The following is a 12500-nucleotide window of genomic DNA, read 5'->3' on the forward strand; positions in this document are numbered from 1 at the left end:
GGTGTGGAAAATGTTCGCACGCGGCTGCACGTCAATCCGTCCGTCCTATCAAAACCCAGGCGCGCGGCTCGCACGAGGCGCGTCGTGAGACGCCTGCACGGATATTCAATATTTAGATGGCGTGAAAATCCCATCCGCCTTTCCACCTCCCTGCGTCATCACCATCACCATCATCACCATCATCATCATCACCACCATCACCATCACCACCATCACCATCATCATCACCACCATCATCAGCATCATGTCCTGCAGGCCGGAGATCAAACAGCGCTGCAAACAAAACAAAAAACAAAAGCAAGAAAGACAGAAAGCAAGACAGAAAGAAAGCAAGAAAGCAAGACAGAAAGAAAGCAAGAAAGCAAGAAAGACAGAAAGCAAGACAGAAAGAAAGCAAGAAAGCAAGAAAGAAAGAAAGAAAGAAAGAAAGCAAGAAAGCAAGAAAGAAAGAAAGCAAGAAAGCAAGACAGAAAGAAAGCAAGACAGAAAGAAAGCAAGAAAGCAAGACAGAAAGAAAACAAGAAAGCAAGACAGAAAGCAAGAAAGCAAGACAGAAAGCAAGAAAGACAGAAAGAAAACAAGAAAGCAAGACAGAAAGAAAACAAGAAAGCAAGACAGAAAGAAAGCAAGAAAGCAAGAAAGCAAGAAAGAAAGAAAGCAAGAAAGAAAGCAAGAAAGCAAGACAGAAAGAAAGCAAGACAGAAAGAAAGCAAGAAAGCAAGAAAGAAAGAAAGCAAGACAGAAAGAAAGAAAGCAAGAAAGAAAGAAAGCAAGACAGAAAGAAAGCAAGAAAGCAAGAAAGACAGAAAGCAAGACAGAAAGAAAGCAAGAAAGCAAGAAAGACAGAAAGCAAGACAGAAAGAAAGCAAGAAAGCAAGACAGAAAGACAGAAAGCAAGACAGAAAGAAAGCAAGACAGAAAGAAAGCAAGACAGAAAGAAAGCAAGACAGAAAGACAGACAGAAAGAAAGACAGACAGAAAGAAAGCAAGACAGAAAGACAGACAGAAAGAAAGACAGACAGAAAGAAAGCAAGACAGAAAGACAGACAGAAAGAAAGCAAGACAGAAAGAAAGCAAGACAGAAAGACAGAAAGCAAGACAGAAAGAAAGCAAGACAGAAAGAAAGCAAGACAGAAAGAAAGCAAGACAGAAAGACAGACAGAAAGAAAGACAGACAGAAAGAAAGCAAGACAGAAAGACAGACAGAAAGAAAGACAGACAGAAAGAAAGCAAGACAGAAAGACAGACAGAAAGAAAGACAGAAAGCAAGACAGAAAGAAAGCAAGACAGAAAGACAGAAAGCAAGACAGAAAGAAAGCAAGACAGAAAGAAAGCAAGACAGAAAGAAAGCAAGACAGAAAGACAGACAGAAAGAAAGACAGACAGAAAGAAAGCAAGACAGAAAGACAGACAGAAAGAAAGACAGACAGAAAGAAAGCAAGACAGAAAGACAGACAGAAAGAAAGACAGACAGAAAGAAAGCAAGACAGAAAGAAAGCAAGACAGAAAGAAAGACAGAAAGACAGAAAGCAAGACAGAAAGAAAGCAAGACAGAAAGAAAGACAGAAAGACAGAAAGCAAGACAGAAAGAAAGAAAGACAGAAAGACAGAAAGCAAGACAGAAAGAAAGCAAGACAGAAAGAAAGCAAGACAGAAAGAAAGACAGAAAGACAGAAAGCAAGACAGAAAGAAAGCAAGACAGAAAGAAAGACAGAAAGAAAGCAAGACAGAAAGACAGAAAGAAAGACAGAAAGACAGAAAGCAAGACAGAAAGAAAGCAAGAAAGACAGAAAGCAAGACAGAAAGAAAGCAAGAAAGCAAGAAAGACAGAAAGCAAGACAGAAAGAAAGCAAGAAAGCAAGAAAGACAGAAAGCAAGACAGAAAGAAAGCAAGAAAGCAAGAAAGACAGAAAGCAAGAAAGACAGAAAGACAGAAAGCAAGACAGAAAGAAAGCAAGAAAGTAAGAAAGACAGAAAGCAAGAAAGACAGAAAGACAGAAAGCAAGACAGAAAGAAAGCAAGAAAGTAAGACAGAAAGAAAGCAAGAAAGCAAGAAAGACAGAAAGCAAGACAGAAAGAAAGCAAGAAAGCAAGAAAGACAGAAAGCAAGAAAGCAAGAAAGACAGAAAGCAAGACAGAAAGAAAGCAAGAAAGCAAGAAAGACAGAAAGCAAGAAAGCAAGAAAGACAGAAAGCAAGACAGAAAGAAAGCAAGAAAGCAAGAAAGCAAGAAAGACAGAAAGCAAGAAAGACAGAAAGACAGAAAGCAAGACAGAAAGAAAGCAAGAAAGCAAGAAAGCAAGAAAGACAGAAAGCAAGAAAGCAAGAAAGACAGAAAGCAAGACAGAAAGAAAGCAAGAAAGCAAGAAAGCAAGAAAGACAGAAAGCAAGAAAGACAGAAAGACAGAAAGCAAGACAGAAAGAAAGCAAGAAAGAAAGACAGAAAGTAAGAAAGACAGAAAGCAAGACAGAAAGCAAGACAGAAAGACAGAAAGCAAGAAAGCAAGAAAGCCAGAAAGACAGAAAGCAAGACAGAAAGACAGAAAGCAAGTTGGGGATTTATTTGATCGGGTTTCTCCCACCACCGCGTTGCAGCGCGACTGCGCGGCGCAAACGCCCTTTTCACCAACTCCTCTATGACACGTCTCGTCCGGCAGGACGCGCGTCCACACACACACACCGCAGTAGAACGCACACTGAAAAACCTCGTCCCGGACCGGACCCCGTGTCAAGGCTTGCCGGGAGAGAGGGGGTACAGAGGGGGGTACGTGACTGACGTGGGTGGGCTACGGCGCCCACCGGCCTCCCCGGAGGCCTCCGGGTGGTCGTTTCGTTTCCAAACGCCGACGCGTACGGTAGCTGCCTGTCCCTGCGTGTGCGGCTGCGCGGCAGGCCCGCAGCGCACCGCAGGGCGTCCGAGAGGACGGACGGACGGACGGACGGACGGACTCCGCGTCTCCAGTGGCGCAGGGTTGCTCCACATGGCGCGCTCTCTGCGCGCAGCAACTAGAACTGAACTTTTAATAGATTTCCGAGCCGAGCTGAAGAGCGACGAGAGGCGACTGACGCATATTTATCAGCGCCATTTGTCAGCCGAGTGTGCGGACGGAAATGAGAGGCGTGGGGTAAATGAGCACGCGAGGCATTTGACGTCGCGACGCTCAAGGCGGCGGAGGGTCTATGAGAGGAGTTGGGCGCAGGGAGCCAGATGCGGCCTCTCTCGGCGCGGCGCTCCTCGAATAGCATGAAAACCCACAAATCGACCGATCGTGTGCACAACTGAGTTGACTGATTGGCCGACTAAAGAGCGCACGTGGAGCTTTTCCTCATTTGAGGGGTCTCGAATTAAAGCCCCTCGATACATGCCTACGTCTCCGTTGCACGGCGCGAGGAGGACGCGCGCTTTGCGTTCACGGTGCCAGAGGCGGAGCGCACGGCGGCAGGTTTGGTCCGCCAACAGTGACCATCTCTCCTCCTCCTCCTCCTCCTCCCCCTCCCCCTCCTCTCTCCGTTTCTCCGGTCTGGAGGTGCGGCGGGTTTTGTGCTCCTTCTAAAACGTCCTCCGGCCCCCGGCCCCCCCTCCCTTATTGGTCAGGTGCGGCCGTTACATCACTCCGGGGCGATGACGCCACGTCTTCCCGCGTCCTTCAGGCGCGTCTTCAAGTGATTTCCGCTTGGTCCGCCGGCGACCGAGCAGCACCGCAACCGAGCGCTCTCCGTCTCTCTCCGTCTCTCTCCCTCTCTCTCCGTCTCTCTCCGTCTCTCTCCCTCTCACACACACACTCCCATTCTCTCTCCCTCTCTCTCCGTCTCTCTCCGTCTCTCTCCCTCTCTCTCCGTCTCTCTCCCTCTCACACACACACTCTCATTCTCTCTCCATCTCACTTCCCATCCCCAGAGGAGAGAGGCGCAAAAGAGCTCCCGGATTCTCTCTCTCTCTCTTGCGCTCTCTGCTCGCCCCCCCCCTCGCTCTCTCCGTCCCTCGCTCTCAGTTCGCCTCTCTTTCTCTCTCGCTCTCTCCGTCCCTCGCTCTCAGTTCGCCTCTCTCTCTCTCTCTCTCTCTCTCTCTCTCTCTCTCTCTCTCTCTCTCTCTCTCTCTCTCTCTCTCTCTCCTTTCTCTCTCGCTCTCTCCGTCTCTCGCACTCTCAGTTCGCCGTAGAAAATTACGGCGCTGATCTCCACGCCGAGCGCGGAAGCTTCTCTCGTGTTTCCTCCCCCTCTCTCTCCCCCTCTCCGGAGGACCGACTCGCCACACGCCGACTTTGTCCTGCACACGAGGTAAGTAGCTGCTTAATTAGAGCCTGTTAGTAGTCGTATTAACGTCATTAATCATTCCCCGTCTTTGTGTTTTGTCATGTAGCGTGTGTGTGCGTGTGCGTGCGTGTGTGTGTCCGAAGCGTCGCTATCAAACTTTTACTTCCACGCAGTGTTCACGCCGACTACCCGCGCGCCCGTGTCGCTCACGTTACCGTAGACTCGCGCAGGAGGCCGCTGATTTGTTCCGTTTTGTTTTGTTTTGTTTTTCTGCACGTCGGCGACTTTCTGCAAACGAGATGCTCGCGCGTTTGAACCCGTTACGAGCGTCTCTGCCCTCGGCACGCGCTTTACTCTCACGTCTGCCGGGGCTGCGCGAGCGGCTCCGCCGGGTCCTGTACTGACTTGTACGCGGATCGATACCGTGGCCGTGTGAGCGCGCGGACCCGTTTCCATCTTTACTCATTTGTGTCGGTAGTCTGCTTTACACCGCACCCGCCCCCCCACACTTTTCGTGGTGTGCCCCACGTTTTTGTAGTTTGGAAGCAGCCCACGTCGGTGAGCCCGTGCAGTTCACGCGAGGGGTGCCGTGGCGTTACGGCGTTACTTCCGCCACCGGGAAGTAACGCGTCACAAGTTTCCTCGTGCTGCACCTGACGCGCGCGCGCGCGCGCGTCAGGTGCAGCAGGAGTTCGCCGAGCTTTTGGGCTCCGGGAACTTCACGTGCGCTCTGCGCGCTCGCGCTAGAAGACGCCGCACGGTGATCTGTTCTCTCGGGGTGCGCAACGACTCGACTTTTCTCTTCTTGCCACGCGGCACGAAGTGCTCCGCTATACACCACTCGCTCTTATAGTGGTCAATCAATACCCCCCACGCACGCGCACGCGCACGCAGCTGATCTATCGCTTCCCATTTCACTTCTCAGCCACACGACGAGTTATTAAGGACCGTCCAACTCGGAATGAAAGCAACTGTATTGGTCAGGACGCGCAGTCTCACTTCTGGTTCCAGCGCTCACCTCAACCTTACCACACGCACACACACACGCACGCACACACACACACGCACGCACACACGGGCTGCTCTGTAAAGTCTCGCTCCGTGTGCGTCAAACCCACGTTGTCCTCCGGCACAGGCGTCGTGGAGGTGTGAAGGTGGGTCGCTCCCGTCTTCCCCGTCACTCTTCGCCTTCACGGCAGTTTGCTGAGGTGAAGACACGCACAACCCCCCCCCCCAAAAAAACAAACAGGCATATCCAAAACCGTTCACACCCTCGACCCGGCCCAAGGCATCCCGGTGTCATCTGATGAACGGGGACAACACTTACTCTGTTCTACTGGGATCACAGGTGACTCGGGTGACGGATTCTGGGCCAGAAAAACGCGTCGCGAACGGGAGCCTGCAACTGAGTTTCAGCAGTGCCAAGTTGTCACCCCAAAAAGTCACCTTTAACCTCTCCCTGTCTCCCTGTCTCCCGGTCCTCCTGCGTCTGACTGTGTGTGTGTGTGTGTATTGCGGCCTGAACAATGCCGGGGAGCAGATACTGCAGACAGCACAGCGGCGTGTGTGTGCATGACTCAAGCGGTGTTTGTGCGTCACACTGGGTGAATACCGGCCAGTGGCAGCATGCATGTGCAGGGGTTTCGCCGTCCACTGGATATTCCCTGTGAATCTGCCATTGTGTGAAGTATTGAAAGCTGATCATTTAGTACACGGGCCTCCAGGCAGGGAGAGAGTCCGCTTACTAACCCACCGAGCTCACTTGTGTCCGTGGTTAGGTCCTCTTGTGTGTGTGTGTGTGTCTCACCTTCGTCTCGGTCTTAAACATCGGTTTTTAGGGCAACTCTCGCAGAACGGTTTTTCTTTTTCGTGGCTTTCACCGCCGGGCCTACACGTGTTGTCTTGCTTGCCTGGACACAGAAACACCGCTGTCCAACTGTTGCTGCAAACAGCTTTAATTTGGGACATTTTTCCCTAGTCATGACCCCCCCCCCAAAACTAGTTGCAAAACAGATGTAAACATGACATGGAAAACGGTGTGTGTGTGTGTGTGTGTGTGTGTGTGTGTGTGTGTGTGTGCTTACTGGGTCACTGACAGCAGCACAAGCCGAGACTCATTTGTGACAGAGAGAAAGACTAGGCTGAAAATGACCTCATGTTTGTGTTTGATGGGTCTGTAGAAATGTCTGTGATTCTCGCTTTCATCCACGACTTGACGGCTCAGCTGACCCGAACAAGACGCGGACAAGATCCAGCGGGCTGAAACTGCCTGTGCTTAGAATAGCTTGACTGGGGCCGAGTCTCGGGTATTCGTGTACCCCCCGACCGTGCCCATCGCCCCCCTACAGAAACCGCGTTTGGACGAATTACTCGAGCACTCCCTTCGTTTTCTGAAGGAGTCGTGTCGTTCCCCCGCCGGCCGACACACATCTGAGGCCGGTGTAATTGTGTTACGCCTAGCGGCTCTAGACGAGGGTCGAGCCTGCTTTGCAAAGCCTCCACGGTACACCTTCTAGATGTTTCTGGAGCGTCCGCGGAGCAACGACCGTGTCGTGCTTCTTCGCCGGGACCCAAATCCCGCTGGAACCGAATGAAAATAACGAGCCTCGATTCGCTGCATTGGAACGCTTGTCGAGGACGGACGATTCTGGTTTAGACCGCATTTAACGTGACACGCTCGGCTCCTCGACGGGAGCTCGACAGCCAACATTTGTGTATTGCACCTGACAAAAGCAAAATTTGACTCACAACTCAACAATGCAATGCAACAAAATTTTTGCAAAATAAAATAAAATCATGAAATGGCAGCAAAAAATTTGCCTAACACACACACACACACACACACACACACACACACACACACACACACACACACTGTTGTATGTTAAGTCAATGCCACAAGACACCTCTTACAAATTATTAAATGGAGTACAACGAATATAAAAACCCTATTTCTTTGTTCTAGTTTTTTTTTGTGGAGAGTGGTGTGCAGACAAGCTGCCTCTCCTTCACACCACATCCAAACCAGGCTTTACCCACGGGGCGAACCAGGAGGAAATGGTTATTTCAGCTTGTCACAGGCACGAGTTGCTGGTGTGTTACTTCTCTATGGGAACGTCTCGTCTCCATCACCCGTTTTAAACGCCGCAGTATTTCTCGCACCGTGTCTCGTCTCCCCCCCCCCCCCTCTGTCCTTTTTAAAGTCTGCATGATCTACGTAGCGGTGTGTGTGCTCGTCTCTCTCTCTCTTTTTTTTTTCCACTTTCGACGGCCGTGTTGTGCCGGTCGCCGTTCCCTGTGCTGCACAAATACCCCAACCTAATGCGATGAAATGTGTTATTTTAGTTATTCCTACCCTCCGATTTGCGTTGCTCCTGCTCAATGAACGCAATGAGCGGTCGACAAAACAACAAAAATTCAATCGGTGTAAGAACAAAAATATTGCTGCATAAAAAAATGTAAATTTTTTTTTTAAATAAACAAAACGGTTGGACGTTATTTTACGTGGCTCATTTTGGGGGAAGTATTTCTTTTAAATCACAGAAGCTTCGGAGGAAAAATGTGGATATATTCCCCCGCTGACCCCTGTCGAGTCAACAATGTACAGAAATTGTGTGTCTGCTCTCTGTCGTTGACCAGATTCGGCCGAGGCCCCCCTTCACTTTGCCGCATTTGTGTCTGGGAGGCCCATCCCCGCCCCGTCATGTCCCTTTAGCTGCCCTGCGTGATGCCTGATCATGACAGCACCACCCTCCTAACCAGACAGACCAAGCGCCGACGTGTCGACATCGGGGTGAAGCGGACTGTGGGCAGCGCACTATTCACCCACGCCAGGGAGACCCTGCTCAACGCCATGAATCAAACGCACGGCCCCGACCAGGACGGAGACTGCGCGCTGGTCAGTCACGGCCACGGGGGCCACGGGGGCAACGGCGGTGACGGGGAGAAGTCCAACGTCCTGAGGAAGTTGCTGAAGAGGGCCAACTCCTACGAGGACTCCATGATGCCCTTCCCCGGGGCCACCATCATCTCCCAGCTGTTGAAGAATAACATGGGAAAGAACGGAGGGAGCGATTCAGGCTTCCAGGTACAGCCACACACACACATGCACACACACACACACACACACACGCACACGCACACGCACACACACACACACACGCACACACACACACACACACACACACACACACATGCATGCATGCACTTACATAAATGTACTGATTTAAACACACATATGTACAACCAAGTCTGAATAGACTACATACATATAGGGACATCTGGGTGGCATGGCGCTCTATTCCGTTGACTACCAACACAGCGACCGCTGGTTTGAATCCCCGTGTTACCTCCGGCTTGGTCGGGCGTCCTACAGACACAATTGACCATGTCTGCAGGTGGGAAGCCGGATGTGGGTATGCGTCCTGGTCGCTGCACTAGCGCCGCCTCTGGTTGGTCGGGGCGCCTGTTCAGGGGGGAGGGAGAAGTGGGGGGGAATAGCGTGATCCTCCCACGCGCTACGTCCCCCTGGCGAAACTCCTCACGTGTATCGGAGGAGGCATGTGGTAGTCTGCAGCCCCCCCCCTCCCCGGATTGGGCAAAAGGGGTGGAGCAGCAACCGGGACGGCTCGGAAGAGTGGGGTAACTGGCCAAGTACAATTGGGGAGAGAAAAAAGGAGGGGGGGGCATACATACATATAAACACAGGGGTCCGTTTGAGGAGGGGGGGGTGCAAGGGGGACGCCCCCCCCTTTCCATTCCCATTTGGTTAAAATGGCAACATGTGACACAGCTTAATAAAGTCTATATTATCCTTAATAAAGGAAGGTTCATTGACATTTAAAGCCTATTCATCCTAAGAGGCGTGCACACTAGCGACATGTTTCTTTCTGAGCTCTCAGACAGTGCCACAATACACTTGGTGTAAGGACATTTTCAGGCCCGTGGCTACAGTTTAAAAGGTGACTTTCTGAAGCCCCCCTCCCCTGTCCATCACCAGGACGGCGGTCCTCCAGCAAACCCCCTTGAAAGGTTTTTACGAGTCAACCGCCGTTTCAATACGACTCACACACTTGTATTCTCGTGCCATCCTGTAAACGCACAATTTTCAAGTCTCCCCTAATGTTTAAGCACGATATATAATTTCATAAATGTTTCCACCGTGCATTCATTCATTCATTCATTCATCGAACAATAATTTGACAAATCATCCATCCATATGGAGCGAATTCAGGGGGCAGCCGGGAATCGAACCCGGATAGCCCGGACCACGGGCGACTGCACTAACCAGTCAACTAAAGGGTCTGACCCGTTAGCCAAGGGCTAGCGAGTCTAGTCATCCGTGGTCGTTACACTACCCCCCCTCCTTCGAGAAGCGCGCCCCCGCGTTTCAGCACATCACCTCCCTCACGCCTCTGGGCGCACGTGCTTCCGATGGCCTCACGGTCTCACCGTCCCACTTCTGACACCGACGTAGCGAGGTCAGGGCAGCCGGGAACTGAACCCGGATAGCCCGCACCACGGGCCACTGCACTGACCAGTCAACTAAAAAATCCGACTCGTTAGCCAAGGGCGAGCGAGTCTAGTCATCCGTGGTCGTTACACATACTTCCATTAATCGACCATTTGGTTTATTATTCCTTCATTATCTTCATCTGCCCATCCCATTATTCAACCATCAATTGTCCATCTGCTAACTGTATCTTATCATCCATTCTCCCCTCCGTTCTCTCCTCCATTCTCCAATCATAGGGGAGTGGTACTCTGTCCAGCGGAGGCTCAGAGATCCAGGCAGAGGATGCCTGCAGCAACTCCTCCTCCCGTGACCAGGACAGCCCTTCCGACTGCCTCTCCCCGGGGCCTCCTCTCCCCCCTCCCCCCTCCTCCTTCGGACGGCCTCCCCCACCTGCCGCCAGCCTCAACACCCACCCTCCTCCCCCGCCGCTCTCCCTATCCTCTTTCGACCTGGAAAGGCTGTCTGACGAGCACCTGCGGGCCAAGCGGGCGCGCGTGGAGAACATCATCCGCGGCATGAGCCACTCGCCGCTGGTGCGTCAGAGCCGAGACGGCGGCCACGAGAGCGACAGGAACGGCAGCAAAAGCAATGGCAACGGAAGTGGCACCGCCGGCGGCGGCAACAGCAAAGACCATCGGGGGGAAGACAGTGGCGGCGGCGGCCACAACGGCGGCCACAGCCTTAACCACGGCCACCGCGACTGCCCACCGTCGCTCCTGGGCTCCCCGGGGTCCCGTGGCGGTGCGGCCGTCACGGTCGGCGAAGTGTACCGCGAGAACAAGCGGAAGCAGCGGCTGCCCCAGCAGCAGCACAGCTTCACCCAGCTGGTTTGTACCCGGCAGGAGCAGAGACAGGAGGAGAGACGGCAGCTCAAACTGCAGCTGGAGGACATGCAGGTTGGTCTCTGATGACTCCTCTGAATGGGACCAGGCTTTGAAAAGATGATCCGAGGCATTTAAGAAATAGCGGAGGGGGAAAAAATGAAACACACATTCAAAATGCACCCTTCGGTGTTCTGCACTGGTCCAAACTACAGTTGATAAGCGTGTGTGTCAGCTCGTATTGTGCAAATAGCAAATGTGTACAAAAGACACGAACTCTTGCGTGATCAAGTCAAAAGTCCAGAGGATGTTCAGGCACAAACCAGGCAGCACCGTCTAAACTAGATTAAGAGGGAAGAAGGTGTACAGTTACGCAGAGGGCTGCTGAAGGCCTTATAGGTTGGTGTATATACGGGTGAGAGGTGGCGATACTAGAACAACTACACAGTGTACTAGCTGGCAAAACACTGCAGTAAACAACTTGCAAGAAGACACTGCGACACTAGCCAGAGCTGGAAAAGTAGATTTTCTCTTGTGTGCTTTCTTTGTATGTTCAATGAGGTGTGGTACCTGGTGACCTGTGTGTGACGTTAAGTCTCCACGTACACTTCACAAACCGAACCCTCTCACTCTTTCCCTCAGAAACAGCTCCGGCAACTCCAGGAGAAGTTTTACCAGATCTATGACTCGGAGACAGAGGAAGAGGAGGAGAACGGAGAGAGCGGAGAGCTGGACCGCGGAGGGGAGAGAGAGGAGGATGGCAACCTGTCTGAGGACAGCATCCGCTCTGACGGCCTGGAGGAGCGGCACCGCGAGAGGAGCCGCCGCCGCAGCCACGACGAGTTGTCCGAGCTGGACCCGGGGCTGTTCCTGGACCGGGCCAGAGCCCTCCTCCAAGAACAGGTGCTGATGGACAGAGACATGGATGAGGAAGAAGAAGGCAGGGAGGAGGAGCAGAGGAATGGCGAGAGGGTGATGAAGAGAGGAGGAGCAGCAGGAGCGGGACGAGGAGGAGGGAGGCAGTTGGCGGAGACTCTGAAGCAGGAGCTGAACTGCGCCGTGTCGCAGGTGGTTGACACCGTCGTCAAGGGCTTCTCCTCTCCAAAGCAGACCACCAGTCATCACCACAGTCACCACGGCAACACACCCACCGCCCCTTCCTCTTCCTCCAACTCCTCCTCCTCCTGCCCGCCGCCCTTTGGCCCCCTCCCCTCCCTCACTCCGGACTCCCGCTTCGGGGGTGGAAGCAGCGCCCTGGCCCTCAGTCTGAATGGCGACGCCAGCCCCGCCCCCAACTACCACTCCTCCAATCAGAGGCTCCACTGCTTCGGCGACGTCATCGTGCCCAGCCCACTGGACTCCTTCAGCGGGCTGAGCAGCCTGCCAACTCCAAACGACCAGACTGAGGCGCTGCCACTAGTGGTGCGCAAGAGCGGTGCTGGAGTGGGCGAGGGCAACAACCCCTCCCTCCCACCACCACCGCCTCCCCCGACGCACCATCCCTCCCTCCACCCATCCCCACTCTCTGCTGCCTCACTTGGGTTCAGCCCGCCGTCTTTTCGCCACCCCTTCCCTCTCCCACTCATGGGCTACCCCTTCCAGAGCCCCCTGGGATCTCACGGCGGCGGGCCCGGCTACCCTCCGGGGCCCAAAGACCACCACCGCTCATCCCCCGACTCCATGGACATGACCCGGGAAACCATCAGCCTCAGAACCAAAATGGCCGCCCTGGGAGGGGGCCATCTCAGCCACCACCTCCACAGGCAGAGCTCCCCGAGCCAACATAGCGGCGGGCCTGAGGGCCTCTCGCTCTCCCTCATCAAGTCCGAATGTGGGGACCTGCAAGACATGGCCGACATATCACCCTTCTCAAGCAGCACCGTATCCTTTATCACAGCGGTGAGGGAGTTT

At 53.0% G+C, this 12500-nt stretch overlaps 1 protein-coding gene across 1 annotated transcript in view; it reads left to right on the plus strand.

Annotated features, from left to right (window-relative positions):
- Nucleotides 1-4210: 4210 nt before the first annotated feature.
- Nucleotides 4211-12500, plus strand: part of prox1a (prospero homeobox 1a) — a 40915-nt gene continuing 32625 nt past the window's right edge. Inside the window, 4 exon segments of the mRNA XM_056301424.1 lie at nt 4211-4277; nt 7893-8340; nt 10005-10664; nt 11232-12470. Coding sequence (XP_056157399.1) covers nt 7981-8340; nt 10005-10664; nt 11232-12470 — 2259 coding nt within the window. The 5' untranslated portion in view covers nt 4211-4277; nt 7893-7980.

The sequence above is a fragment of the Lampris incognitus genome, chromosome 21 (assembly GCF_029633865.1).
Source record: "Lampris incognitus isolate fLamInc1 chromosome 21, fLamInc1.hap2, whole genome shotgun sequence".
Lineage (NCBI taxonomy): Eukaryota > Metazoa > Chordata > Actinopteri > Lampriformes > Lampridae > Lampris > Lampris incognitus.